This window comes from Denticeps clupeoides, chromosome 4 (assembly GCF_900700375.1).
Source record: "Denticeps clupeoides chromosome 4, fDenClu1.1, whole genome shotgun sequence".
NCBI lineage: Eukaryota > Metazoa > Chordata > Actinopteri > Clupeiformes > Denticipitidae > Denticeps > Denticeps clupeoides.
Window position 1 is genome coordinate 2474267 of NC_041710.1, and position 27378 is coordinate 2501644.

The 27378-nt window shown below is 46.2% G+C and overlaps 3 protein-coding genes across 5 annotated transcripts; 1 reads left to right on the forward strand and 2 right to left on the reverse strand.

Moving 5' to 3' along the window:
* Nucleotides 1–934: 934 nt before the first annotated feature.
* On the reverse strand, nt 935–5076 carry dnajb4 (DnaJ heat shock protein family (Hsp40) member B4). Its single transcript, XM_028978299.1, has 3 exons — nt 4511–5076; nt 2453–3030; nt 935–1323 (listed from the first exon to the last, which is right to left on the reverse strand). Exons 1-3 carry the CDS (start codon nt 4719–4721, stop codon nt 1090–1092), a joined length of 1023 nt encoding a protein of 340 aa, XP_028834132.1. The 5' UTR covers nt 4722–5076; the 3' UTR covers nt 935–1089.
* A 2211-nt stretch (nt 5077–7287) lies between these two features.
* On the forward strand, nt 7288–16276 carry fubp1 (far upstream element (FUSE) binding protein 1). Of its 3 annotated transcripts, XM_028978296.1 has the most exons (20): nt 7288–7445; nt 8807–8903; nt 8994–9029; nt 9110–9179; nt 9252–9298; nt 9562–9633; nt 9726–9783; nt 9868–10030; nt 10128–10226; nt 10428–10529; nt 10611–10713; nt 12739–12975; nt 13049–13209; nt 13288–13436; nt 13757–13833; nt 13908–14033; nt 14130–14204; nt 14287–14349; nt 14740–14897; nt 15191–16276. In XM_028978296.1, exons 1-20 carry the CDS (start codon nt 7353–7355, stop codon nt 15197–15199), a joined length of 1995 nt encoding a protein of 664 aa, XP_028834129.1. In that variant the 5' UTR covers nt 7288–7352; the 3' UTR covers nt 15200–16276. The 3 variants fall into 3 exon arrangements, with proteins under 3 accessions (XP_028834129.1, XP_028834127.1, XP_028834130.1); XM_028978294.1 differs by having other exon boundaries at nt 14740–16276; XM_028978297.1 differs by having other exon boundaries at nt 13288–13407; nt 13770–13833; nt 14740–16276.
* Nucleotides 16277–17828: 1552 nt separating this feature from the next.
* On the reverse strand, nt 17829–27168 carry LOC114789163 (mitoguardin 1-like). Its single transcript, XM_028978298.1, has 16 exons — nt 26989–27168; nt 26625–26752; nt 25981–26149; nt 25189–25241; nt 25004–25121; nt 24793–24923; nt 23120–23237; nt 22510–22610; nt 21075–21181; nt 20928–21000; nt 20766–20852; nt 20588–20686; nt 20379–20513; nt 20221–20274; nt 20015–20131; nt 17829–18472 (listed from the first exon to the last, which is right to left on the reverse strand). Exons 2-16 carry the CDS (start codon nt 26736–26738, stop codon nt 18254–18256), a joined length of 1695 nt encoding a protein of 564 aa, XP_028834131.1. The 5' UTR covers nt 26739–26752; nt 26989–27168; the 3' UTR covers nt 17829–18253.
* Nucleotides 27169–27378: the final 210 nt, after the last annotated feature.

The following is a 27378-nucleotide window of genomic DNA, read 5'->3' on the forward strand; positions in this document are numbered from 1 at the left end:
TCGTTGGCGGTGAAATCAGTAATAACGCTGCATTGTTGTCAGTGAAATCAGTAATAACGGCGCACCATTCAGTGAAATCAGTAATAACAGCGCACCATTCAGTGAAATCAGTAATAACAGCGCACCATTCAGTGAAATCAGTAATAACGGCGCATCGTTGTCAGTGAAATCAGTAACAACGCTGCATCGATGTCAGTGAAATCAGTAATAACGCTGCATTGTTGTCAGTGAAGCCAGTAATAACGCTGCATCGTTGTCAGTGAAATCAGTGAATCAGTGAAAATCGTTGGCAGTGAAATCAGTAAAAACAATGCATCGTTGTCAGTGAAATCAGAAATAACGGCGCACCATTCAGTGAAATCAGTAATAACAGCGCACCATTCAGTGAAATCAGTAATAACAGCGCACCATTCAGTGAAATCAGTAATAACGGCGCATCGTTGTCAGTGAAATCAGTAACAACGCTGCATCGATGTCAGTGAAATCAGTAATAACGCTGCATCGTTGTCAATGAAATCAGTAAATCAGTGAAAATCTTTGTCAGTGAAATCAGTAATAACGGCGCATCATTCAGTGAAATCAGTAATAACGGCGCACCATTCAGTGAAATCAGTAATAACGCTGCATCGTTGTCAGTGAAATCAGTAATAACGGCGCATCGTTGTCAGTGAAATCAGTAACAACGCTGCATCGTTGTCAATGAAATCAGTAAATCAGTGAAAATCTTTGTCAGTGAAATCAGTAATAACGGCGCACCATTCAGTGAAATCAGTAATAAAGCCACATCGTTGCCAGTGAAATCAGTATTAAAGCTGCATCGTTGTCAGTGAAATCAGCAATAACTCTGCATCGTTGTCAGTGAAATCAGTCATGAAATCAGTGATATTACCGTTTACATGGCTCCCCCCCGGGAATAACCCGTCATAGACTGAGGTGACATTTACTTTCAGAATTTTTACTCGCACATTCAACAACTGTGCAGCATGCAGCGTATTTACAAAAACCACAACAGCGAGATACATAAAAAATAGAAATTGCACATTCTTTTTTTTCCAGGTCCATGGTTGCCGGGGGCATCACTCATCTCCCTTAGGAAGCTGGTAGGTGCCGCTTTAGGACATCCTTGGCACTGGTCGGGAGACTTTCCGGAAAGTTCACATCCAGCTCCACCACCAGGTCTCCCCTCTGCTCCGGGTTTTTTGGCAGCGGCAGTCCCTGGCCGGCAATGGTCTTCCTCATGCCAGGCTTTATAACATCGGTGATCTTCATGTTGCACGTCTTCCCGTCTATGGTGGACACCGTGACGGAGCAACCGCACAACGACTGCAAGGCAAGCAGCAGAGGAGTCAGTGAGGGGAAAAACGGACCGTACAAGAGCGCCCGCGAGTGGGCGAGAGCTTCTGTCTCCTGACACCTTCCCCGTCGTCTCCTCCGTTCTCGTGTTCCTCGCTCCGTCCTCACCGGAGACGGTGTTATTTTAGACCGGCGGCGATTGTGTAACCCTGCCTGCAGCTCTCCACAACCACAGAGAGGAGAGCTGTGGAACGACCTTCCCTGGCATCTGCTCCCACCCCGCACAGTTTGTAATTACGAAAGGCCGTGACTAGTTTTGGTTGTTGTGTGTCCTGTTTTCATGTTTTATTGATTTATGTTCTATCGTTTGATTAAAGGTGCTCAGTAAAGTTGACACTCACAGAATTTGTGGGGAGAAGAATAGAGCCCAACCCACTTGGGGCATTGTTTGGGGTTTTCTCCTCACCTTCTTCATTATCTGTTCATCAAAGGGACATGCTGGCCTTCTCTACCTTACTGGCAAGAAGACTAATCACAACACACAGGAAATCCAAATTCACTGGATACGAGATATTCTTTATTTGGTTAAACTGGAAAGGATAAGACTTTCACTTAGGGGTTCCCTTAAGACATTTAAAAAGATATGGGGTCCTTTCCTTGATCTGGTTAAGAATAAGAATTTACCTTCTGGTCCTGGGTGATACAGTCTCGGTGGAGCTCTGCAGAGGTGGTTTTAAATTGATTTATTTACTTACTTATTTATTTTTGTACAGGTTGATGGTGGGGGTGGGGGGTGCTTTTTTGTTTCTTTTGCTTTGTTTTGTGTTTTTTTTCTCCTCCTTTTTTGGGTGTAATATCTGTATGTGTATGTATGTATCAACACATATATATATATATATATATATATATATATATATACACACACACACACACACACACACACACACACACACACACACACACACACACATATATATATATATATATATATATATATATTTTTTTTTTTCTTCTGTTTGGTTGTTTTTTTATTGGGGTCTAGGTTTGAGGGTTTGAGCTGTTTTCTTTTGTAACCTTTTGAGAATATTGTTATTGCCTATGCTCTAATTCTAATAAACAAAGTTTAAAAAAAAAGAAAAAAAAAAAAGTTGACACTCACCTGCCGCAGGCTGACGCGGACGGGGTAGATGATATCGGACCCTTCCCGTCGAAAGTGCGGATGTGGCTTGTCCTTAATGACGAAGACGATGTCGGCAGGGATGGTGTTGGGCGATTCGTCGCCCTCCCGAGGGAACGTGATTTTGGTGCCTTCCTTCCACCCGCGTTTGATGTCGATGGCGAGGATCTTGTCCTCGGTGCGTAGGGTGCGGCCGTCTGGGTTCAGGCGCTTCCGCGAGATCTTCATGCGCTTGGTGCAGCCGTGGAACACTTCCTCCAGGGACACGCGCAGCTCGTGGTGGATCGCCGGGTCCTGCTTGCGTCTGGCCTGACCGCCGACGCCGATGTGCCTCTCACGTGGGAAGCCGTTCAGGTTGAAGCTGGAAAAGGAGCTGAAAGGATCGCCGCCCTCCACCTCCATGTCATCGTCGTCTCGCCCGTTGACCTTCCTGCCGAAGAACATCTCGAACGGGTTGGCTCCACCAAAAAACGTGGCGAATGTTGCATGAGGATCTCCATGGAAAGTGTAGGTGAAGGTGCTCCCTTGTCCATCTGCAGGACCTCCTCCACCTTTTAGACCTGAGAGGAAAAGCGTACAAATAGACCAAGTTGACACACCAATCCAGGTCATAATAAGTACGGATGGAGGGAGATCATCGCCAATCTTCTTATGCAACAGTTGCATTAACAGAATCCATAGAATCCATAGTTTGGGGGGTTCTTAGCATGTAAAAAAACTAAATAACCTGACCTTATAGGAGACACTCAGGGTTAAGTGTCTTGCTCAGGGTTAAGTGTCTTGCTAGGCTACTACCACCCCTTGTGAAGAGCACCAAGTTCCGGGGTTTCCCCCACACATCCTCACCACGTTCTACAGAGGAACCGTGGAGAGCTTCCCGACCAGCTGCATCACTGTCTGGTACGGCAACTGCAACACTTCTGACCGTGAGGGCCTACAGAGGATAGTGAGGACACCCGAGAACATCGTTGGGATGCCTCTTTGGATGTCTTGTTGCACACTGCTGTGCAGTCCCGTCTCTCTGTGGACTTGAATGTGGTGAGATGACAATAAAGTGGACTTTGACTTGAACTTCCTTGGGTTTTTAAAGATTTTAAAGGTTCCTTGTGTCCAGACACCTTCAGACTGAAACACAGTTGCTACACAACCACGAAACACCGGTACCGTCAACCAACAAGAAAAGCAACGTTCTCTTCTTAAACAGCCGTATTTGGTGAATAAATTGTGAAATTAATTTGCCTGTGTGGCTTGTTATTAAATGAGAATTAATGCATAAGAAGGTCACACATCACAGTTAAACCCGACACAACGTAAAAAAAACAAACTAGCAAGCAGATCATTGATAAAGTGATAAAGTGATGTGATTGTCATTGTGAGACACGGCAGCACAGCACACGGCGTCACGCTGAAACGTGCCCTCTGCATTTAACCATGGTGAGCAGTGGGCACCCACGACAGGCGCCCGGGGAGCAGTGTGTGGGGGACGGGACCTTCATCAAGCTCAGTGGCACCTTGGCGGATCGGGATTCGAACCCACAACCTTCTGATTACGGATCCGCTTCCTTAACCGCTAGGCCGCCACTGGCCCCTTAATGCATTGTAATGATATTGATTTCTGCATATATATATATATATATATATATATGGACATTTTTAGAAGCTTCATCTGGTCGACATAGATTAGATGTTATTAATATGAGCAGAAAACACTTGTTTCATGTAAATGATTGCTTTAATGGTTAATTTGCTGAATTGGGGAATTCTAGATGCACGTCAGTGTCCTGAAAATGTGACAGTTGATGTCGCTTTTCTGTAACCTTGTTCTGAAGATAGGTGGTCATGTGCTGGTCTGGATTTATAGCTGTGAGGGTCTCTGCTGCGTGATGGTTATTAAAAGGATCGAACGTAAGCAGCTCCGGCGGCGCATCTGCTGGAGATTATTCGTGTTATGGCGGCAGCTCGGACGCTCGGTTCGGTTCGGTTCGGCTCGGACGTGCTGCGTCATTTTTTCCAACGTCGGGCCGCCGGTTCGTCACCCACCTTCTTCTCCGTGCTGGTCGTATATTTCGCGCTTCTTGGGGTCGCTGAGAACTTCGTACGCCTCGGCGACCTCCTTGAATCGCTCCTCCGCGTTGGCAGCTTTGTTTTTGTCGGGGTGCCATTTCAGCGCCTGCTTCCTGTACGCTTTCTTGATGTCCTCGTCCCCCGCTCCCTTGGCGATGCCCAGGATCTTGTAGTAATCCTTCCCCATGTCGCCGGTTCGGTGAAGAAGCTCCCCTCCGCGCCGCCGCGGCTTCGCCCTCCTCCCTCCCGGGGAGCCGCTTTAAATACCCGCCGCCCGCCACCTCCCTTCCCGGAGACGCGTCACCGCCGCCATGCCGGACAGCGGCCTGGTTCCTCCGAGCAGGACGAATCCCGCTGTGATGATGGTGGTGGTGGTGGTGACGATGATGGTCGTGATGATGATGATGATGGTTGTAATTTTTACAGCATTTATCAGACCTGGTTCCTCCGAGCAGGACCAGCTGAGTTTCTTCAGAAAAATCCTGCTGTGATGATGGTGGTGATGGTGAAGATGACGATGATGGTGGTGGTGATGACGACGATGATGGTCGTGGTGATGGTGGTGGTGATGATGATGATGATGGTGATGGTGGTGATGACGATGATTATGATGGTGGTGGTGGTGGTGATGATGGTGATGATGATGACGTTGGTGGTGATAATGATGGTTGTGATGGTAATTATGGTGGTGGTGGTGGTGGTAATTATGATTATGGTGTTGGTGATGGTGGTAGTGGTAATGATGGTGGTGGTGAAGATGGTGTTGGTGGCAATGATGGTGATGATGGTTGTGATGGTAATGGTGATGATGGTGGTGGTGGTGGTAATTATGATGGTGGTGTTGATGATAATGGTGGTGGTGGTAATTATGATGATGTTGATTATGGTGATGATGATAGTGGCGATGATGATGATGGTGATGATGATTACTTTATATCATCACAGAACAGAAGATCTCACATTCAGATGCTAAATGAGTTCTGGTGAAGGCCAGACGCTGAAATGAAATGTGCTCTCTGCTCTCGTGGTCCCCATGTGAGGTTTGTTCATATAGACTGGTCCCTACCATGAATCTGACAAGGATATTTCAGACGTCGTGCTGCTGTGCTGCTAAATGCTGATGATGTTCACAACATGGTCCATCAAGTAGAAAATTGTGCTGTCCACTTCATAACGAGAAATATGGTAATACGTGTAGAGGCATGTGCTTCTGATGCTGACTTACCACACCCTACAGACCCGGACCTATAAATAACACAACTGGGGCACCAGCCTGAACCTGAGCAGCTGCTGGACATTCTCATTCTCTGGCTGTTGGTGCTTTCTGCTCTAGATATGATTGTTGACATCATTGTTCGTTTTGTACATAATCTGTACAATGCATATTGTCTGTAAATAACAGTCATTTGCGTTGCATTGATTACAATTGTTTCTGAAGAAATTCTGATGTAAAGCTGAAGTAGACTCATATTTGAGAAAAATCAGTTGGTTGAACAAGAAACATAAAAAATATATTTAGGAAATTGTACAAACAGTACAGGCCAAACGTTTGGACACACCTTCTCATTCAACGTGTTTTCTTTATTTTCATAACCATTTACGTTGGTAGATTATCACTGAAGGCATCAAAACACATGTGGAGTTATGTACTTAACAAAAAAAGGTGAAATACCTGAAAACATATTTTATATTCTAGTTTCTTTGCTCTGATTACTGCTTTACACACTCTTGGCATTCTCTCGATGAGCAGGTTGTCACCTGAAATGCTTCTCCAACAGTCTTGAAGGAGTTCCCAGAGGTGTTTAGCACTTGTTGGTCCAGCTCACCCCAAACCATCTGGATTGGGTTCAGGTCCGGTGACTGTGGAGGCCAGGTCTCCACTTTTTGTTAAGTACATAACTCACTTGTTCATGTGTTCATTCATAGTTTTGATGCCTTCAGTGAGAATCTACCAATGTAAATGATCATGAAAATAAAGAAAACACATTGAATGAGAAGGTGTGTCCAAACATTTGGCTTGTACAGTATATACCCATTCTGTACTTATTTACAAGTATATTTTTATGTATATACTGACATATTTGTTATTAATACAAGTCACATTCACATTTTTTTTCTATGACTATTTATTTATTGTAAATTGAACTTTTATATTATACAGTCGACAGTTTTTTTTGCGGCTCTTATCTTGTCCTCTCCAATTTCTGCCGTGACAATGTAGATTTACTTTACTTTACTTTACTTTACTTTACTTTACTTTATTTGGCAGACGCTTTTATCCAAAGCGACTTACAATGGGAAGACACCAGCAATTCTCGTTCGATTTCTATAGAATATCAAGTATACAAACTAAGAGCCCTGAAAAGGCTTAGACTTGTCATTGAAGAACCTGCTCGGAGAGTGTTGGGTGCTAGACCCACATGTGGGACTAATAAAGCATCATCTCTCTCTTTCATGTCTAATATTCACCTCCTTGATGGAGTTTGTTTCATTCATCAGACATTAAATGAGAATTCAGTAGATTTCAGGTGCTTGAAGACGCTTCGACTCTTTAGCACAGAAACATGACCAGGAAACGCGTGGATTTAAGTCTCTCGGGGAACGAACACTGTTACCGCAGCTCCGCTTGGTCGTAGATCGACACGCCGCTACAATAGGATCGTCGCTCCAACGCCGACTGGCCAATGACATTCGTCACACGTAAAGAAATGGGACCGCCTTGGCACCGCCCACTTGAACGTTGCGGTCCTTTGCGCTACGTCACTTCCGCCCAGCGGCCATCTTCTCCTTCTAGCGTGAGAGAGGAGTCGCACTAGACATGGCGGATTATTCCAGCGTGGCTCCGCCGTCCGCGAACAACGGCGGCGGGATGAACGACGCATTCAAAGACGCGCTGCAGCGGGCCAGACAGGTGGGTTTTTCTGACCGGGAGCGGGTGAAGCTCTAGCCGCGGTTCCCGGTGTTTTAGCCGCGTAGCTGTAGCTCCGCTAACCTGAGGCCTGAGCACGGTGCGCTGCGGTCCGCTTCAACAAAGAACCAGGCCGCTTATACCAACTTTCACCGCAGAACCGGGCCCAAAACGCCGCTTAAACTACCGAATACCTCCAAACCGGGCCGAAAACGCCGCGCCGCTTAAACCACCAAATACCTCGGAACCGGGCCGCTTATAACGCTAATTACCGCAGAACACGGCCGAAAACGCCGCGCCGGGCCGTTTATACCACTAAATACCGCAGAACCGGGCCAAAACCGCCGGGCCGCTTATACCACCAAATACCTCAGAACCGGGCAGAAGACGCCGCGCCGGGCCACTTATACCACTAAATACCTTAGAACCGGGCCGAAAACGCCGGACCGCTTATGCCACCAAATACGTTAGAACTGGGCCGTTTATACATTTTACATTACAATTACAACATTTCTCAGATGCCCTTTTTCAGAGTGACTTACAATCCGTAGTTACAGGGACAGTCCCTCCCTGGAGACACTCAGGGTTAGGTGTCTTGCTCAGGAACACGATGGTAGTAAGTGGGGTTTGAACCCGGTCTTCTGGTTCATAGGCGAGTGTATTACCCACTAGGCTACTACTACATAGCACCAAATATCGCAGTACCGGGCCGAAAATGTGTGGTTATTACCTGAATAACCAAGAAAATTGGCCATGTTGCCCTTTAATACCAGAATAACCAGGAAAATCGGCCTGGTTGCCATTTATTACCAGAAAAACTAGGAAAATCGGCCATGTTGCCCTTTAATACCAGAATAACCAGGAAAATCGGCCATGTTGCCCTTTAATACCAGAATAACCAGGAAAATCGGCCATGTTGCCCTTTAATACCAGAATAACCAGGAAAATCGGCCATGTTGCCATTTATTACCAGAATAACCAGGACAATCGGCCATGTTGCCCTTTAATACCAGAATAACCAGGAAAATCGGCCATGTTGCCCTTTAATACCAGAATAACCAGGAAAATCGGCCTGTTGCCATTTATTACCAGAATAACCAGGAAAATCGGCCATGTTGCCCTTTAATACCAGAATAACCAGGAAAATCGGCCATGTTGCCCTTTAATACCAGAATAACCAGGAAAATCGGCCATGTTGCCCTTTAATACCAGAATAACCAGGAAAATCGGCCATGTTGCCCTTTAATACCAGAATAACCAGGAAAATCGGCCATGTTGCCCTTTAATACCAGAATAACCAGGACAATCGGCCTGGTTGCCATTTACCAACACAACATTCTGGTAATAATGTTCTTGCTTTTCAGATCGCTGCTAAGATTGGGGGTGACGGCGTGACCCCGCCTGCTTCGTCTGGGGACTTTGGGTACGGGGGCCAGAAACGGCCCTTAGAAGATCCTGCAGGTCAGTGGGTCGATGGTGTGAAAAGTGAATGTCAGTCACTGTCGAACTGCAAGGTTCATCTCTGTCCTTCTGTTTCTGTTACTCCTTCAGATCAACCGGAATCCAAAAAAGTCGCCCCCAGTGACCGTAAGTGGCCTGTTTCTGGTGACCTGCTTTTCCGACCGATTGGCTTCCCGGTTTTAATTGTTCTTGTTTGTGTGTTGCAGCTTATTCCTCCGTGATGGGAGGGATGGGTGGTATGGGCGGGATGGGCGGCATGGGCGGCGGTCCTCCAAGGTAAGGCCTCCCGATACCTATATTTTTAAAGCACCAGTTCTGAATGATTTTAATAATGGTGATTTGTTATAGATCCATGTCGGAGGACTTTAAGGTTCCAGATGGAATGGTTGGCTTCAGTAAGTTTTTCACTTTTTCTGTGCATACTGCTGGTTTTCTAGTTTTCTCTGACTTAGTAATTAATGAATACAGGTACAGTAAGGAGATTGTTAGATGTGTAATCTGTTTTACAGCTTACTTAGCAGTGACATCACATCAATATTTGAAATGTTGATAAGAATGAAAATCCACTGAAATTACAGCTTTTACTGTGCAACTGAAATCTGTATGTTGACCCCAATATTTAAATTCCTCGGTTGAAATGATGAATCGTTCCCTGCAGTCATTGGAAGAGGTGGTGAGCAGATATCTCGACTTCAACAAGAGTCCGGGTGTAAAATACAGATCGCGCCTGGTGAGTTGATGCTGTAACAGGATTCTGTTCTTCCCTCGTGGCTTCTTGGGTCATGCTTCCTCATCCCAACTTTTTCTCCCCCCCACCACCAGACAGCGGAGGAATGCCGGAGAGATCTGTGACTTTAACAGGAGCCCCAGACTCTATTCTGTATGTTGTCGCTGAGGCTTTTTCTATGTCCTGGGTTTACGTCTGGGTGAGAAGTATTGAGTATTTGACCTGTTTGGTCTTCAGGACCGCAAAGAGGTTATTATCGGAGATCGTCGAGAAAGGCCGACCAGCACCAGCGTTCCACCACAACGACGGCCCAGGCATGTCAGTCCAGGAGGTTCTAATCCCAGCATCCAAAGCCGGCCTGGTTATTGGGAAAGGAGGAGAGACGATCAAACAGCTGCAGGTCAGTCATTTCTGGGGGGGGAAATAATTCCCTCAATACACCAGATGCCGGACTGGAGAGTTTAAACATGTATTTATCGTAAAAAAAAAAAACACAGGAGCGGGCAGGGGTCAAGATGGTCATGATCCAGGATGGGCCACAAAACACAGGAGCGGACAAACCCCTCAGGATTTCAGGGGATCCTTTTAAAGTTCAGGTAATGATTATTTATTGCTATATGATTATCCCCTTTAAATGGCCATATGTTTTGCAAGAACCCCATTGTTCCTGATCCCTATAGTCATGGAAAGTTTTCTGTTCCCTGCGTTGACTGAGCATTATTAGAATAAGAGTGATCGTTCCATGTTGGAGGAGAACAGTGGTCCTTTTGAGATCTAACGTGCAAACCTTCTTGCAGCAAGCCAAGGAGATGGTGATGGACCTGATCCGGGACCAGGGTTTCCGGGAGCAGCGCGGGGAGTACGGCTCCCGTATGGGGGGTGGAGGAGAGAGTTTAGACGTGAGTACCTTCACGACCATGATTGTCTCAGCTTCTGTCTTGGACGCTTGTGTCTGACACCTGCTTTTTATTTTCTTTCAGGTTCCTGTTCCACGCTTCGCAGTTGGTATCGTTATTGGGAGGAATGGTGAGATGATAAAGAAGATACAGAATGACACCGGCGTGAGGATCCAATTTAAACCAGGTGTGTGAACTCCTTAATTTTCTGGCGCTAGGCGGTTTATTGTTTTCCACATTACGATCATGTGATCCATTTCAAATCACCATATCACCACTGAGGCACCACTGAACCTTAGTAATCTCAAGACTGGATTACTGCAACTCCCTTCTAGCTGGTCTACCACTACGTTCCATCTGACCTCTACAACTCATACAAAATGCAGCAGCACGACCTTCCCAAATTCTCCCACACCTCCCTCTGCTACGTTCCCTCCACTGTCTCCCAGTAGCTGCACGCATCAGGTTCTAAATACTGACGCTGGCCTACAAAGCCAAACATGGAGTAGCACCATCCTACCTCACAGCCCTTATTACACCTCGCACTGCACCTCGTATACTCCGAGCCTCCAGTACTGCTCGCCTGGTCCCTCCATCTCTGAAGGTAAAAGGAAAACATTCATCTAGACTCTTCTCCGTCTTGGCCCCTCGGTGGTGGAATGAACTTCCCCTCGAGGTCAGAACAGCTCAGTCACTGAGCACCTTCACACGGCAGCTCAAGACCTTCCTCTTTAGAGAATATTTAGATTAAATTGTAATTTTCTTGTTGTCGAACTTTGTGTACAGAATCTACAACAGAGTGAATTAAATAGGTGTATTCATAGTTGGGGTCCTAGTGAACCGGAATTGATCTCTTCATCGGTGGTAACTTGAATGCACGTTGTAAGTCGCTCTGGATAAGGGCGTCTGCCAAATGCCGTAAATGTAAATGAGGCCTTGGAGATGAGCCAAAAATTCTGTATTTAATAACTCCACAAAGTGTAGGCATTCATAATAAGATTACACTTTTAAACACACCATTACATTCATCTGGGATTTATTTTTGTAGAAACCAGTCATGAACCAATTCCATCCTTTGGGGTTTGTACTTGCTATAAAAGAATTGCTCCCCTCTCATGCTGCACTTTTTTAATGTCAAGAGTCATATAGCTGTGTTTGTTCTGCTCCATGGAAACACTACAGCCCTCCCCACGGTGTGTGTTTAATCCGTCTGACGGGGTTTCCTTCTCCTGACTTTAATGTGGTTCACCTTGTCGTTGTCCTCTAGCCCCATAGTTCAGTTTTAACCTTTTAAGATGTCCAACTTCTAATAATAATCAAATGTGTTTTATGTAAATGTTACTGTTCCTTGTAATGTACCACTTTTGGATATATTTGTCTTTGTGTGTTTCAGACTAGTTCTAAAAGATGGAGAAATAAAGTGGAAAAATATATGAATATATAATACACTACTCACAATAACTTAGAAATGTTACGACACTTTGAGACACCAAGTTCACGAGCAACATGTCACTGCCTGCTACCGACCCGAAGGCGCGCCACGGCCAGCTGACGCTGCTTGTCTGTTAAGAGACGTCGCATGTTCGTGGCTGTTTGAATAAAGAACTTGGAACTTAATGACAATACCAGCTTTTTACACATTTACAGCATTTATCAGACGCCCTTATCCAGAGCGATTTACAATCAGTAGTTACAGGGACAGTCCCCCCTGGAGACACTCAGGGTTAAGTGTCTTGCTCAGGGCCACAATGGTAGTAAGTGGGATTTGAACACGGGTCTTCTGGTTCACTAGGCTACTACCACTCATAGAATGTTGAAATTGATGGCACATTGAGAGAGGTTGTCTCTTGGTATTTGCCTCAATATAAGGCCTAACTGTACGCAATGAGACCATTACATGGAAACCCCAAAATGAGGTGTGTATCACCCCATTAGTTGCCTCCCTATCACAAATGTCTGAAGGCAAACAATGACATCCACTAAGTCTTTCACAATATCCCTTATATTATTGTATATCTCTGACAATAGAACTTATTGTGAGGTAGTGTACTTTTACAGCCGTGTTTTGGAAATTAGTTAGAATATTAAAAGATCTCTGAAGGGTTCATTTCTATTGTTTGTTTCTGACTGTGACCTGTACTTGTCACTGATGGTAGTTTGGCTGCAATGTCTAGTTGAATGTTGGACAACTTATTGTCACTCTGTTTCTCAGACGACGGCAGCACCCCGGAGAGGATAGCTCAGATCATGGGCCCACCGGACCGAGCTCAGCACGCTGCAGATATCATCTCAGACCTCCTGAGAAGTGTGCAGGCTGGAGGGCCACCAGGGCCTGGTGGCAGGGGCCGTGGCCGGGGCCAGGGCAACTGGAACATGGGCCCCCCTGGCGGCCTGCAGGAGTTCGCTTTCACAGTTCCGACCATGAAGACCGGTCTCATCATTGGCAAAGGTTGACATTTGCCTGAACACGATTGTACTGAATATCAATCTCCTGATATTAATCAACATTGTGTTCCCGCCAGGGGGCGAGACCATCAAGAGCATCAGCCAGCAGTCTGGAGCCAGGATAGAGCTGCAAAGGAACCCTCCTCCAAACGCCGACCCCAACATAAAGATGTTCACAGTGCGGGGCAACCCCCAGCAGATCGACTACGCCAGGCAGCTGGTGGAGGAAAAGATTGGTGTGAGTGACCAACACCATGTTGTGGGTGTGGTTTTTCTAAAATGTATGTGCTTATTTTGTCTCGTTTTGTGTTTCTAGGGTCCAGTCAGTCCAATGGGAGGTCCCCACGGTCCCCCGGGCCCCCATGGTGGCCCATCACCCCATGGCCCTCCTGGCCCACCAGGACCCCCGAATTCTATGGGGCCATACAACCCCGGACCCTACAATCAGGGCCCTCCAGGACCTCAGTAAGGACACATTGTTCGTGCAGAGACAGGATGTGGTTTTAGTTTAGTGCAAATGGGCGGCTTCACACCTACAGGCTTTAGTTGAACTAAACTTAGTCTCCTCTCTTGGTGCGATCACATTATCACATTTCCGTGTCGTCTGCTTCCTGGATTTACTCAGCAGGGAGTGTGATTTCTTGTGTGATTTGAAGCCGAACCAGGAGGAAAGTAATTCAATGACCAAAAATCACTGACTGATTCGGACCAAAGCAAACAAACTGACGTGTGACTGCGCCCTGAACCGTTGTATTTACAGCGATGGTTTCTCTCTCTCTCCTCAGCGGACCGCCAGGGCCCTACCCACCCCAAGGCTGGGGCAACGGGTACCCACACTGGCAGCAGGGGCAGCCGGATCCCAGTACGTTCGCATCCCGGTCACGCCGTATCCAGTGTTGTGCAGATCAGGGCTTCAACTGCATGTGTGCGTTTCAGATAAAGCGGCGGCAGACGCCAACGCAGCAGCGTGGGCAGCGTACTACTCCCAGTACCAGCAGCAGCCCCAGGCGCCCATGACCCCGACCGGCGGCGCCCCGGGCACAGGCCAGGCCAACGGGCAGGGTGAGCACGGCCAAACGTCCACCTGAACGTAAATCTGAATAGTAACCTGGAAGCATTTTTATTTTTTAACATTTTTTTTGTTATTTTTTTTGCCAGGTGACCCTCAGACACCAGGTCAGGCTGGACAGACTGATTATACCAAGGCCTGGGAGGAATATTACAAGAAAATGGGTATTTCTCAACGCTCAGGTTTCCACCTCTACATTGTTTACAAGATGGGGGATGTGAACGTCTCCAAATCTCTTGATTTCAGGCCAGCAGGGCCAGCCGACACAGGATTACACCAAGGCCTGGGAAGAGTACTACAAAAAGCAAGGTGAGCAGCTGAAGTTCTGGCGTCCTGTCCACTTCCGGGCGGCTGCGTCCACCTCACAGTCATCTACAGTAGAGCCGCTGTGCACCCAGCCGCCCCAGAGCAACAGAGGGTTTCTGTCCCAGCACTTGGAGACAACGTGTCTGGGGTCGTTCCCCCTCTGACAAGCCCCACGTTCACCATTTAAAATCTCTGCTGTATATTGCTCTCTTTGATGTTGACTGAAATCTTGATTTGTTGTCCATGGTATCAGTCCTTCTGATTCTTCGTTCCTCTACAATATCATCATATTTTTAAATGTAGGAATAAATGACTGCATTTTCTCTGGATCACCAGAGGACCTGTTGCAATACGTGGACCAGTGCTCACTAACCTCCTCCCGCGCCCTCTCAGGTCAGGGACCTCCCCAGGCTGCGGCCGCGGCGGCCGGCTCCCAGCCAGGCGGCCAGCCGGACTACAGCGCCGCCTGGGCGGAGTACTACCGGCAGCAGGCCGCCTACTACGGCCAGTCGGGCTCGCAGAACATGGCCGGAGCTCCGCAGGCTCCTCAGGTACATGAGTGCTGAGAGAGGAATCTCCTCTTGTTACTTCTCTCTCTCTCTCTCTCTTTTTAAGAGTCCCTGTAGAAACAGGGCTGCATGTTCTCCCCACCTAACGTCTTCCTCCACAGGTCTAGGTGGACGTGGCAGGCTCCAGCATTCCTGCTTCTAACCACCGCACCTTCCTTCCCTCTGCAGGCCTTTTTCTTTCGTTCTTGATTTTAATTTGAAGCCTTTTGGGGGTGCAGTTCCAGTGTCTCTGCTGTTAACATGTTCTGTATCTTTTATGTATTTCTTCTGCACAGGGCCAGTAATGTGAAGTGGACATAAAGTAAATGCTACATTGTCGAAAAAGTCCTTTATTAAATGTTCGGATGCAGACGCCTTGATGAAGATCTTAAAAAAAAAGTGTTAGATTTGGAGAGCGATGACTCTGGAGTCATTTCTGTTTCTTTTTGTTTTCTTCCTGTTCTGTTCTTTTTTTTATTATTTTCTTGTAAATGAACGGTTTGTTTTTAGTGAGGTGATGTTTCATATGGTCATTCCAGCTCCTGTAACCTCATCACATGTTTCTGAACTGTAGACATTTCCATGTACGTTTTAAAGATGCCTGTTGTGGTTTTTTTTACAATAAAACAAAATGAAACCTCCTGTGTTGGTAAGTGAGGTGGCAGAATGTGAGTTAAAAAAAAAACAAAAAAAAACTGTTTTTGTGAGATTGTGTTTTTCTGGTTTGTGTTAATTTCCCCTGATAAAACGAGCACTCCCGCCTGTCTCTTCCGCGGTCTACACAACTCCACGGCTTTTTTTTTTTTTTTTTTTCCCCTCTCATTTGAGCCGCGCTGTTATCAGAGTGTCCGTAGCGTCTGCAGGTCATTGTTAGTGAGGTCTGTCTGTTCTGCTGACTGTAATGAGAGACGCTTCCTCCCACAGGACAGTTAGGAAGGCGGTAAGCACTAAATCATAAAAAGAAGGAAAGAAAATGATGTGTGACTGCACAAATGTTGGAAGCTTTTTTGCAGGACTAATATATTCTGAAATGCCAAACGTTGTTTATTGCCCCACATGCGGAGTGTTTAAATGCATTCTCTGAGTTGTACAAAGTGCATTTCTGCTCTGTCCCAGCGTGTCCAGCGTAGCGCCACTGTAAGTACAACACGATGTGATGAATACAGCGCTGTAAGTGCTGCCTGGTTGTTGTGTGCCCGCGCGGGTAAGTATTTCCGAAAGCCCCGTAGCGTTCGGCATGTGCAGTCTGCCAGTCAGGAAGTGTGTGCTGTAGGTTCAGTCAGATCTTCATGTCAACCTGCGTGTATTTCACTGTGGTTTTCTTAAAAAAAAAAAAAAAAAAAAAAATTATCTGTCTCGGTCAGAGTCGTACTGTTGCCCATTTCTGATGAAATGCTGAATTTCTTGTGTGGCCAGCTCCCATCATGCAGTTTTATTTTTTATGATTTTATGCCGATTTGACATGCCCTTTCTCCCTCTGAGCGCTGTCATTTCTGAGGCCAGTGATATGACTGATTTTTGATTTCTTATGTTGCTTGATGGCAGACCGTGCTGTGGTTTTTACAGCCTCACCCTAGGCTTTGCACCTTAGGTTCTGCCGCCCGTACTCAGGTAAGAGCAACCTAAGGAACATAAAAATAGAAATGTTGTTATTTCTACCTGATCTGCCCACTTTAGTGCAATCATCTGCTTTTTAATATGATATTTTGTCCATGTATATTGGCTTTGAAATGCTAGAAACATTTTTGTAATGTTATTAGAAGATGCTTACTGCCATATAAAGTGTTTTTTTCAACTGGGATGAATTGCATGACATTTCAAATTTTGAAAGTTAATTTTTTCCCCAAAAAAAGAAAATGTTGTCATGTGCATAAGTAGGACTTGCTGGACTTGATGTTTTTTCCCCCCTGAACCTTCCGTTGTTTTTAATGACCATTTGAGAATAGTGCCTGGTAAGTGTGTAGACCTGTAGAGCCTGTTGTTGTTGTTGTTATTAATAATAATAATAATAATATAATAATCCTGCATGTAGGAGCACCTGTGACAGGACCGTGTCTCTCTGCCTGTGTACATGACTGCAGATGCTATTGCTAATGTCCAAATTCTCACTCACAGTGCGGAGCCGCTGGGGGTCATAGGTCATAAGGTCAGGCCCTGAGATAGAATCGTTTGTGTGGCCGTTCGAGGGCGCCGGTCTTTAAGGTAACAAGTACCTTCAGGCTTAAAACTGTGTGCTGTTGCTGCGTTCAGGGGCATGTGTGTGTTAATGAAATGCCATTCTTCAACATCATGCCATTTTGACATTTCCTGGTTGAGTCGAGCTCTGTTTATTTTTTATTTTGTATATTTTGAATGATCATTTTCCCCCTGACTAGGGATTTAAGTGCATTTACACAATGATAATGATTACTGATGATGATTATGATGATGAGACGTGTCAGACAGGCAGGTGGTGTTGCGCAGTTGTGATCTGTTTCCCCTGTTCTCCTGATTTGGTTGCTGGTCAGTTTCTATGCCTGAGAGCCACTCCTTCCTTCTGAGCAAAGTGTTGACTGCAGAATGCGCGGGCGTGTAGAGAAAGAAGAGAGAATGTGGAACGTGGCTTAGAGGTAAACCTCACTATGGTGTCATGTGATGATGCGGTGGACATGCTCGGTGTTTGGTTTTTATACTTTTTTTTTTTTTCTTTTTTTTTTTGGAGTTGTTAGATAAGTGAATACTGTGTTGACATGTTGATTTAATAAAAGTTGTCCTTTCAAAACTCTTGTCTCACAGTAATTGCCTGTTTTATTGGCTTGCGACTTGTGCTGTGGGGTGTAACCTGGCGTTTGTAGCGTAATTATACAGATAAATAATTTATGACCTACCGGATTCTTCTGGACTTTTACTAATATATGTATATTTCACTTTGGATTGAAATTGGAATAACAAGGATTAATGAAATAACTATTTATTAGACCACATAAATTGTATATAGACTAAAATACAGCAAAGCTATAAAAAGAAACGTGCGTCTTTCTTTCCCTGCCCCACAGAGTGATTTTAAATGCCACGCAGATGAAAGTGTTGGTACAGGGCAGGCGGCCTGACTCAAATGACAGAAATAAACAGCTATTTTTAGGCAGTTGACCAGGAGTTCCTGTAGTGTGTGAGAGCCTACTAACCACTAATCTGAAGAGGATCTTAATCCAGATAAATCTCCATTGGAACATAAGTGTTTCCAGAGAACTGCACGTCTTCTGGTCTCTCTGTGTTCAGAATAAACATTGAAAACGCAGAACATGTGACAAGCTTCTCATTTAGCAGCATGTAGAAGATTGAACTGGAGAAGGAAGCATCCAAGGCTCGTGTAAAGCCTTTCACTGCACCCTGGTCTCCAGCAGAGTGGTGGGCACGAGGTGGGCAGGTGCGCCGGCGCAGCTGTTGAGGTGACGCAGGAAGTCGGCGCCCAGGTATGCCAGCAGCAGCTCGGACCGGCGGTGTAGCAGGTGCAGCATGTCCTCGGCCAGCATCTCCACACAGGTGTAGCGCACCTTCTCTAGGTCAAAGATGTCCTTCAGGAAGAAGAGCACCTGGTCCTGCAGACGCAGAGAGATGAGATTCTGGTAAACGGCACGACTGGAACCCTCCACTCACACCACCATTCCATACTTTTATTTTTCATTCAGAGATTTAGATTTATATGAATAGAAGCTGGATTCCCCCATCAGAACGCTGGTATTAAAGCGCCTGATAACCTGCATGTTGGTGTCAGTAGTGGGCGTGGTCACTAATGTTCACTAATTCACCAGTTCACCCATCAGAACGCTGGAATTAAAGCGCCTGATAACCTGCATGTTGGTGTTGGTAGTGGGCGTGGTCACTTATGTTCAGTAATTCACCAGTTCCCCCATCAGAACGCTGGAATTAAAGTGCCTGATAACCTGCATGTTGGTAGTGGGCGTGGTCACTAATGTTCACTAATTCACCAGTTCACCCATCAGAACGCTGGAATTAAAGCGCCTGGTAACCTGCATGTTTGTGTTGGTAGTGGGCGTGATCACGTTTGTGTACATGGGGTAAGTGTAGAGAATGGAAGAGAAAGGGTGGCGATGAGGGGTTTAAATAGTCTAGAATGAGGAATGTAAGCTGTCAATCATGCTTTCTGCCTCCTCCCTTTTTAAAAAAACTATTCTAGGGCTAAACTATCTAATGTTCTTGTAATTAAGGATCAGGTTTTTTTTATACTCTGGTAAATCATACTTTTGTGTTTTTAAACAACTATATCAATGGTGTGTTAAAAAAAAATTAGTAAGCTGTTATTCTCCACAAAAAAGGTTGAATTTTATTTAATTATATCAAAGCATAACAAGTAGCTTATTGGCTCCAGAACTGAGCCCATTTAATCAACCGTTCTGTGAAACGTACGATTTATATAGAAAAAAAAAATGAAATACAACTTGACTATCTTAGGTTAACCTATTTGTACTTCGTTTTATTTTAATGAAATAGAAGTGATGTACCCCCTGCTATAGCCCATCTGAGTATAAAGGTACAAAATAGTAAAAAGAAAATGCAAACAATTAAAGTATTCCTAATAATCTAACTTAAACAGTTGCGTAGCTGATTTCCATCAGATTTTGAATTTTAAACACTGATTTTTGCCTCTTTATTACATTATAAATTATTTTAGTGTTATGCCCATAAGTAACAACATTTTAAATAATATTCAGCTCAAATTCAACTTGTGATATTCAGGCTCATGCTGCTGCACGGTACTTATAATCAGTGATAAAATAGTTGACTAATTAAACGAAGCCTTGAGGCAAAGATTTTACCTCAAATGTTTTCTTTTTTTGGGCAAACGTTTCAGCCCTAAAAAAACTAGGTTCAGAAATAATAATAAAGAAACGGGTGGGTAGTTAGTCAGAAATTACATTAGAACATGTCGCATGTGCTAAATTTTATATGTAGTCAGAAAAATACTTGCCGGACATATGATGCGTTTCACGGACACCCACATAATCATCTTGGAACAAAGTTACCCAAGTTTCCACGTCCAGAATTTTATTTTATGACAGACCTTGTGCTACTGGCTGTAATGAAAATGAGTGGATGGCATTTGAGATTCTGCACTGTACCTTAAAAAAGCAGCAGAAGTCATGCAGGGAGCTTTTAGGACCTAGGAAGCCCCAGGCCAGGACCGGGCTGATCTGCTCACACACAGCGTAGAAGTGAGCAATGAATCCATCCTGGACCTGAAGATGAGTCAAAAATAAATAAAAAAAATTTCCTTTGAAGGGGCATCACAAGCTCCATCACGTCTATGAGGAGAATCGACGTCTACCTTGATGTGCTGCCGTTTCTGCTTCAGAACAGACCAGCAGCTTGATGCCACAGCCTACAGTAAGGGATGAAAGAACATGTCCACAGGTCAGTCTGAAGAACCATCTACAAAGCAACAGTCATGCATTGCTGTGCTTTGCCTTTGTGTCCATAACACACCGTTTCTTTGAATGAGCTGTTCAGCCAGCGATTGTTCACCACATTCTGGATGGAGATGGGCGGGTTCTCCAGATCCTCGAAGGAGTCCATGAGGACGAAATCAAGGACTATGTCGTAGAAGTTTAAATGCTTGACCTGATCAGCGGGAGGACAGGACTGAATCACTCAACGCTTCATATGTTGGTGTAGTTCGGGGACCCAGAACTCACCCCGCGGGTGGCCAGCTCCATCTCAGTGTTCTCCCAGTGCTCAGTCTGTTCCAGGAACCAGATCATTTCTTCAAACACCTCCTCAAACCTCTTGGGACTCTGGAACCGGACACAGCATATATTCACCCAACAACGTCTGCGTTGAATTCAAGTGGAAAAAGAACGGCGAGTGACCGACCTTCCGCGCCTTCACGATGATTGACGACAAGATCTTCTTTCCTGTGTCTGCCAGAAACGCCCTCGTGGTTCTCTCACTCAAAATGGCCTGGGAAGAACAGATCAGTGCTGGGACTGCAGGTCTGTATCCATGACAACACAAACCGAGCTGCAGCCCAAATACCTGACAGGCCTGTCGCACGCAGTGCAGCTTCGCCAGGAAATCGGCGTCCCCGAGGCACTCCAGCAGCTCCGTCCTGCGTGAAGGAATCAGGTTTACAACCGAGCGCAGTGGGCGAGAGACGCGCCCCACGTGCGGACACACGGCTACCTCAGGACTCTGCAGGAGATCTTGCCCTCCTCGGCCAGCTGCAGCGCCTCCTGGTAGAACCTCGCGCCCAGAACGTGGGTCCCCCGCAGGTCCCTGTTCTCCGACAGCTGAGGGCCGAGAGGGACGAGTTTACACCCCGACCTGAGGGACAAGTGGGGGCCACGTTCCCACGAATGGCTAGAAAACCCTTCACCCTCCTAAAGTCTCTGTGAGATGAATACATCTTGCCACTGGGACATCCCTCAAGGTAAAACATCTCCAGCTTTTCAATCTTCAAGTCTCACCTCAGATTCTCAGTTGGATTCCTGTCTGGACATGTCTAGAACATTCAAACACATTTCCTCTCGAGTTTTGCTTTGGGTCGTGGTCCTCTGGACAGATCCTCCGATCTCCTCCAGGGTGACCTGTGGTCTCTGTGCTGCCTCTCTGGTTAACGTCCTCATAGCTGGTCTGTGAGCCAAGGGGGAGCGAATACTTTTTCTAGGCCCTGTACAGGCAGCTCGTCTCATGTAAAAGACGTCTTCTTTTCATGAGATTAACGTGAATTCACCCACAGTCTGCTGGACTGAAGAGTCCAGGGGTTCAAGTGCAGGTCTATACCCCAAATTCCACGAAGACCGTCCACTACAGAGCCCACAAAAAGCAACCGCAGCAGCACTGTCATATCACTGAGATTCTGCATCCATTTTTGGTAAAGGGGTTGTGGTCACATGACCAAAGACATAGTGGGAGGGGTTTGTCCTTGTTACTCTTGCCGTTACAGTACAGGCCAAAAGTTTGGACCCACCTTCTCAATGGGTTTTCTTTATTTGCATGAACATTTACGTTGGTAGATTCTCACTGAAGGCATCAAAACTATGAATGAACACATGTGGAGTTATGTACTTAACAAAAAGTGGAGACCTGACCTCCACAGTCACCGGACCTGAACCCAACCGAGATGGTTTGGGGTGAGCTGGACCACAGAGTGAAGGCAAAGGGGCCAACAAGTGCTAAACACCTCTGGGAACTCCTTCAAGACGGTTTGAGAAGCATTTCAGGTGACGACCTCTTGAAGCTCATCGAGAGAATGCCAAGAGTGTGCAAAGCAGTAATCAGAGCAAAGATACTAGAATATAAAACATGTTCACTTATTTCATAACACCACGTGTTCATTCGTAGTTTTGATGCCTTCAGTGAGAATCTACCAACGTAAATGGTCATCAAAATAAAGAAAACGCGTTGAATGAGAAGGTGGGTCCAAACTTTTGGCCTGTACTGTATGTGTGCTTGACAACTGAAACATGATTTAACCCATGATCCTGGGTTTAGAAGAAAACCACAGTCACCCTGATCAAAAAAATGGCTGCAATGGAGGTTTCCGCATATTTCCTGCTCCTGGCATCTGATTGGATAAACAGATCTGGTCCGTCCTCATCAGAACATAACGTCTCACCTCAGCGGCCGACACAAACGAGTCAGTGGACGCGATGCTGATGGAGTCCCTCAGACAGGATTCATCCAGGTCCTCCCTTGCTGAGATGTCCGTGTGTTGGTCTGGCAGGGAGAGAAACACACACATCAGTAACACTCTGTAAACTTCACACTTTTAAACCACTAATCAAGTAATACTGTCAAAGCTAAACTGAACCCGGCGGTCCGATACAGTTCAACACACCACACGACCTTTATATTACTGTTATTATGTCATCTGTCCCCATATCAATGTCCCCATATGCAGGCCTGGTGCGAAGGTCTGAAATTTGACACCTGGTGGCGCTGTGGCAGTCTGAACCCCAGATCCTGGGAGAAACGGCCGCATGTGCGAGTTGGAGGTCATCGGCTCTCACTAAGCACCCGTAAGTCTAAAATCCCTCCGGCAAACGTCTCTGCCCAAAACGTGTTGCCATGGCAACAGTAATGCAAGGTACAGTTTCTCCTACTGAGAACATGACCGACCCAGTCAAACCTACAGCTTCCGCAGGGTTAAAGGTCAGGCTGAGGACGCGGAAAACTGCTGGACCCATACTGATATGATGCATGCTGGGTAAAAGCGTCCCACTAACCGGCACTGGCGTGAGAGGCGGGGTCTGAGAGTCCCAGCGCCCCCTCGAACTCCTCCTGCAGGCGGTACGCTCGCTGCAGCAGAGACTCCAGCCTGTGGATGAACTCGGCACTGAGGTCCTGCAAGGCGGACAGGGGGTCAAGGGTCACGAACTGATACAGGATCAATATGGAACATGATTCACCTGTTCTCCAGGTGCTGCACAGATTTACCTCCAATTAGCAGACATAAAGACATAAATGCTGCTCATGTGACTATAACAAAATATATTGTAATATTTTTGCCAAATTAAAATGAGACTAAACATGGTTTATAAAATAAAAACTAGACAAAATTGATAAACAGAACATTTCCCTCGTTTAATCGTGAATTAATTAATTTTCTGTTCCTCATCACTTACTCAACACACATTCCTGGCATTATTCATATTTCAGAATGCTTGTGGTGCGTTATATTTATATGGCGATGGTTTTTTTATACAACGAAGTGGAAAAGATAACCCATTTCAGAATTTGAACAAGGTTTTACTAAACATTTTCTTTTTAGTCTGTTCAAGGCACTTGTACAGTCGTGGCCAAAAGTTGAGAATGACACACATCCTGGTTTTCAGAAAGAGTGTTGCTTCTGGTTTTATTATGCCAATTTGCATATACTCCAGAAACCCATTTCAGCCCTGCCACAAAAGGACCTGCTGAGATCATTTCAGTGGTTCTCTTGTTAACATGGGAAATGAGTGCTGGAGATCATTCTGTCCTGCTGATTGAGTTAGAATAGCCGACTTGATGCTTTAAAAGGAGGCTGATGCTTGAAATCGTTGTTCTTCCTCCGTTAACCATAGTCCAGTCATCATTGTGTTGCATAAAAAGTTCACAGGCTAGAATACATTACATTTACTGCTGTTACTGAAATTGCACCAAAATCAACCATTTGTCAGATCATCAGAAAGTTCAAGGAGAGACGTTCAAATGCTGTGAAGGCTTCAGGCCGCCCAAGAAAGTCCAACAAGTGCCAGGATCGTCTCCTAAAGATGATTAAGCTGCAGGATCGAGGTGCCACCAGTGCAGAGCTTGCTCAGGCATAGCAGCAGGCAGGTGTGAGGGCATCTGCACCCACAGTGAGGAAGACTTTTGGAGGATGGGCAGCAAAGAAGCCACTTCTCTCCAAGAAAAACATCAAGGACATACTGATATTCTGTAAGAAGTACAAAGATTAGACCGCTGAGGACTCTGATGAAGCCCATGTCCGATTGTTTGGGGCATCTGGAAAAATGATTGTCTGGAGATGAAATTTAAAATGCTTGTAATTATACTTCAATACAGCACTGATACAAACACTGAAGCAGCAAACTTTGTGAAAACCAGGATGTGTGTCATTCTGAAAACTTTTGGTTACGACTGTATGACTGTATTGTATTGACTGGGTTAAATAGAATTTCATTACTAAACAAAAAAAAGTAATAAAAGTAAACTAAAATAGTGCTCAAAAAAAAAAAGTCTGGACGAGACCAAGATTAATAAAAACTAAAATGAAATCTAGACAAAGACGAGACTAAAATGAAGACAGGCCACCAAAATCAAGTATCATCATCGTTTATCATTTCTGATGCGCAGTAGTGAGTGACACGTCGTGAGTATGAGTCCATACCACGGTTTACCTGGACCATGTTAAGCTCACCTCCACGGCCTCTTGAGCGATGGCGTCTCCGAGCTTCACGGACGCGCAGCTGTCTTCGTCCTCCGCATGGCGGCTGCGGAAGCGGAGCGCCTGTTCCCAGCGCCGCACAGCCTCCTCGAACAGCTCCATGCCTGCAAACACAGAGCACAGCGCTGCAGTCAGACCGCCTCGTTTCCTCGCCAACGCCAGGACGCGGCGCCTCGTCCCTCACCCATCATGTAGAGGTTCTCCGGTGTGGTGACGGGGATGGTAACCATGCTGCAGACGTCGGGCTCCTCGGTTCCTCTCTCCCAGAAGCACGAGGCACTGGCCGTGTTGATGCTTTTCAGCTACGGAGGAGAAAACATTGCATTACCGCATCAGAACAAGCGGAGTGAAGATGCTGAGGAGCCTTACCGAGGCCAGACTCTGCAGCGAGCCGGACAGTCGGCCACCGGACACGTTCCCGCCTACGGAGCAGCAAGAGGAGCATTACCATTTTAATAAGGTCACCAGACATGAGTCAGCATGCTACTACAACCTCCAGTCCTGCAGATGGTGCCATACAGCTGGATATTTTCAATTACTGCCATTTCAGGCAGCGTGAAATTACTAAACATTACAGACCAGGCAATTGTCATTATAGCAGGCTGCTCAACGTGAATTTTAACCACGAAGTATTGACTCCCATCCACCTCGCACTCGTAAAACGACGAAATCAAATCAAACTTGGCGCTCACAAAACAACGAAAATCAAACTCCCATCCACCTGCTGTGGCGCTGAAGAAACGACAAAATCAAACTCCCATCCACCTCGCACTCGTAAAAAGACAAAATCAAACAAACTCCCATCGATCTGTCCTGGCGCTCACAAATTGACAGAATGGGTATTGCATTTTATTGCCACAATTTCCAGCACTATAACATGGTCAACACCCTCTTCTCTGGATCTTACGTTACTGCCATAGTGGAATTTCGCTCCACAGGCCGGTAACGGTAATATCCGTCGCTGATTACTGCACCATTGCAGACCACCGAAGTTTGTGAACCTGCCCCAACATTTATATGCGTTGTGGTTCAGATGCATTCCTAATCCGAGCATTAGTGCGCTTCCTACTGGATTACGGCTTCAAAGCCGATTCACGGTGCATCACTACATCCCTACTGTGACAATGTCTTTATGGAGGTGACTGCATGTTTGAATGGAACCTTTCTCCGACAGGACAGTGTTGAGGAGGTCAAACGTCTCCGGTTGCCATGGGGACAGAGCGTTTTTCTTTCCCTTCCTCCTCTGGAAGCGGCGGGCGAGGAGGATGAGGGAGATGGCACCGAACGCGGTGGCAGCCAGGAGCTTCTTCGTTCCGCTACTGATGCTCACCTAGAACACAGGAAGAAGGGAGAGTGAGACGGTGTTCGCAGGTCAGGTGGACGAGCACCTTCAGACAGACTGTGAAGAGCAGCAACGATGTCCTCTGTGGTGAAAGGACCAACTCCGCCCACACAAACACAAAAGCCTGGAGTCAAACTCTGGACCTTGAAAGCGAAGTGATTATCACTGCAGCACAGCACACGGTGTCACTGTGAAATGTGTCCTCTGTATTTAACCATCACCGGCAACCTTCTGATTACGGGTCCGCTTCCTTAACCGCTAGGCCACCATCTTCCAGGTGTCAGAAATAAAAAGGTCTGTGTGGGTAGTTAGTTCCTCCTGCCTGGTTATTTCTGTAGATGTTTCGAATGACGTGAGCCCGTCCTTCAACACTCTCCCTCTCACCAGCCACTTTTAGCCGCGAGGGACTCTCACGTTCCACTAGGACACGTTCCTCAGTGCATGAACATCAACTTCTGGTCACCTGGCCGAGGGAGCTGCAGACGGACAGGGGAAGGTCCACCACGCGAAGAGCAGCCATTTTAATGGACAGTGGGGAGTTCTTCAGTGTGACCTCCATCATGGCCATCGTGGCCATTCTTCTCCACGAGGCTGCAAATAAAAGGAAGAAGATTTACGCCGTCGGTTCCAGAAACGTGCTGCTCCAGCTAAAACCACCACGTTCCTGCCAAGAGTCACATCCAATTACAACACGTGCGACACGTGACGTGCCACTGCAGTCATCCTGACAACTACACCGACATGGATGTGGAGGAAACGGGCCTCCATACATCAGGAGAGAATCGAGACTCATGACGGAGGGACGTGTGGAGGACGCAGCCGCCTACCTGGGCCGACATTCGTGCCGCTGCTCCGGTGCCGTGATCTCCGACGTGCGCCAAAGACAGTTCTGGTCCCGCGTCTGATTGGTCAAAGCGGAGATAAGTCACGTGGTCCAACGGGAGCCCGTGATTGGTTAAAAGAGAGACGGGCTGCGTGCGCAATCTCTCTGCTCATCCTCTGCAGGGCGCCCTGTGCAGTGAACTCAACTGTTTCGGACGCGGCCCAAGGTCCGCAGAGGAAGCCTCTTGTTATATAATCAGAAGTTGAAGACTTAACTCAAACACGGAGTAATAAACGAAATTACAATTAGTTTTATGCCAGCAAATGCCAATTAACATGGTCCTTGCAGCAGCTGCTAATCACATTAATATGTAACGGCAGAATCACAGAGGTCA

What these genes read in the sequence shown, in the direction of transcription:
- dnajb4 (XM_028978299.1), bottom strand. Translation starts at nt 4,721, where the DNA reads ATGGGGAAGGATTACTACAAGATCCTGGGCATCGCCAAGGGAGCGGGG. An exon ending in CGACCAGCACGGAGAAGAAG is followed by an intron (nt 3,031 to 4,510) that starts GTGGGTGACGAA and finishes TTTTCCTCTCAG; the next exon opens with GTCTAAAAGGTGGAGGAGGT. An exon ending in TCCGCGTCAGCCTGCGGCAG is followed by an intron (nt 1,324 to 2,452) that starts GTGAGTGTCAAC and finishes CTTGCCTTGCAG; the next exon opens with TCGTTGTGCGGTTGCTCCGT.
- fubp1 (XM_028978294.1), top strand. Translation starts at nt 7,353, where the DNA reads ATGGCGGATTATTCCAGCGTGGCTCCGCCGTCCGCGAACAACGGCGGC. An exon ending in AGACGATCAAACAGCTGCAG is followed by an intron (nt 10,031 to 10,127) that starts GTCAGTCATTTC and finishes AAAAAAACACAG; the next exon opens with GAGCGGGCAGGGGTCAAGAT. An exon ending in GTGGAGGAGAGAGTTTAGAC is followed by an intron (nt 10,530 to 10,610) that starts GTGAGTACCTTC and finishes ATTTTCTTTCAG; the next exon opens with GTTCCTGTTCCACGCTTCGC.
- LOC114789163 (XM_028978298.1), bottom strand. Translation starts at nt 26,738, where the DNA reads ATGGCCACGATGGCCATGATGGAGGTCACACTGAAGAACTCCCCACTG. An exon ending in ATCTCCTGCAGAGTCCTGAG is followed by an intron (nt 21,001 to 21,074) that starts GTAGCCGTGTGT and finishes TCCTTCACGCAG; the next exon opens with GACGGAGCTGCTGGAGTGCC. An exon ending in TCATCGTGAAGGCGCGGAAG is followed by an intron (nt 20,687 to 20,765) that starts GTCGGTCACTCG and finishes GTCCGGTTCCAG; the next exon opens with AGTCCCAAGAGGTTTGAGGA.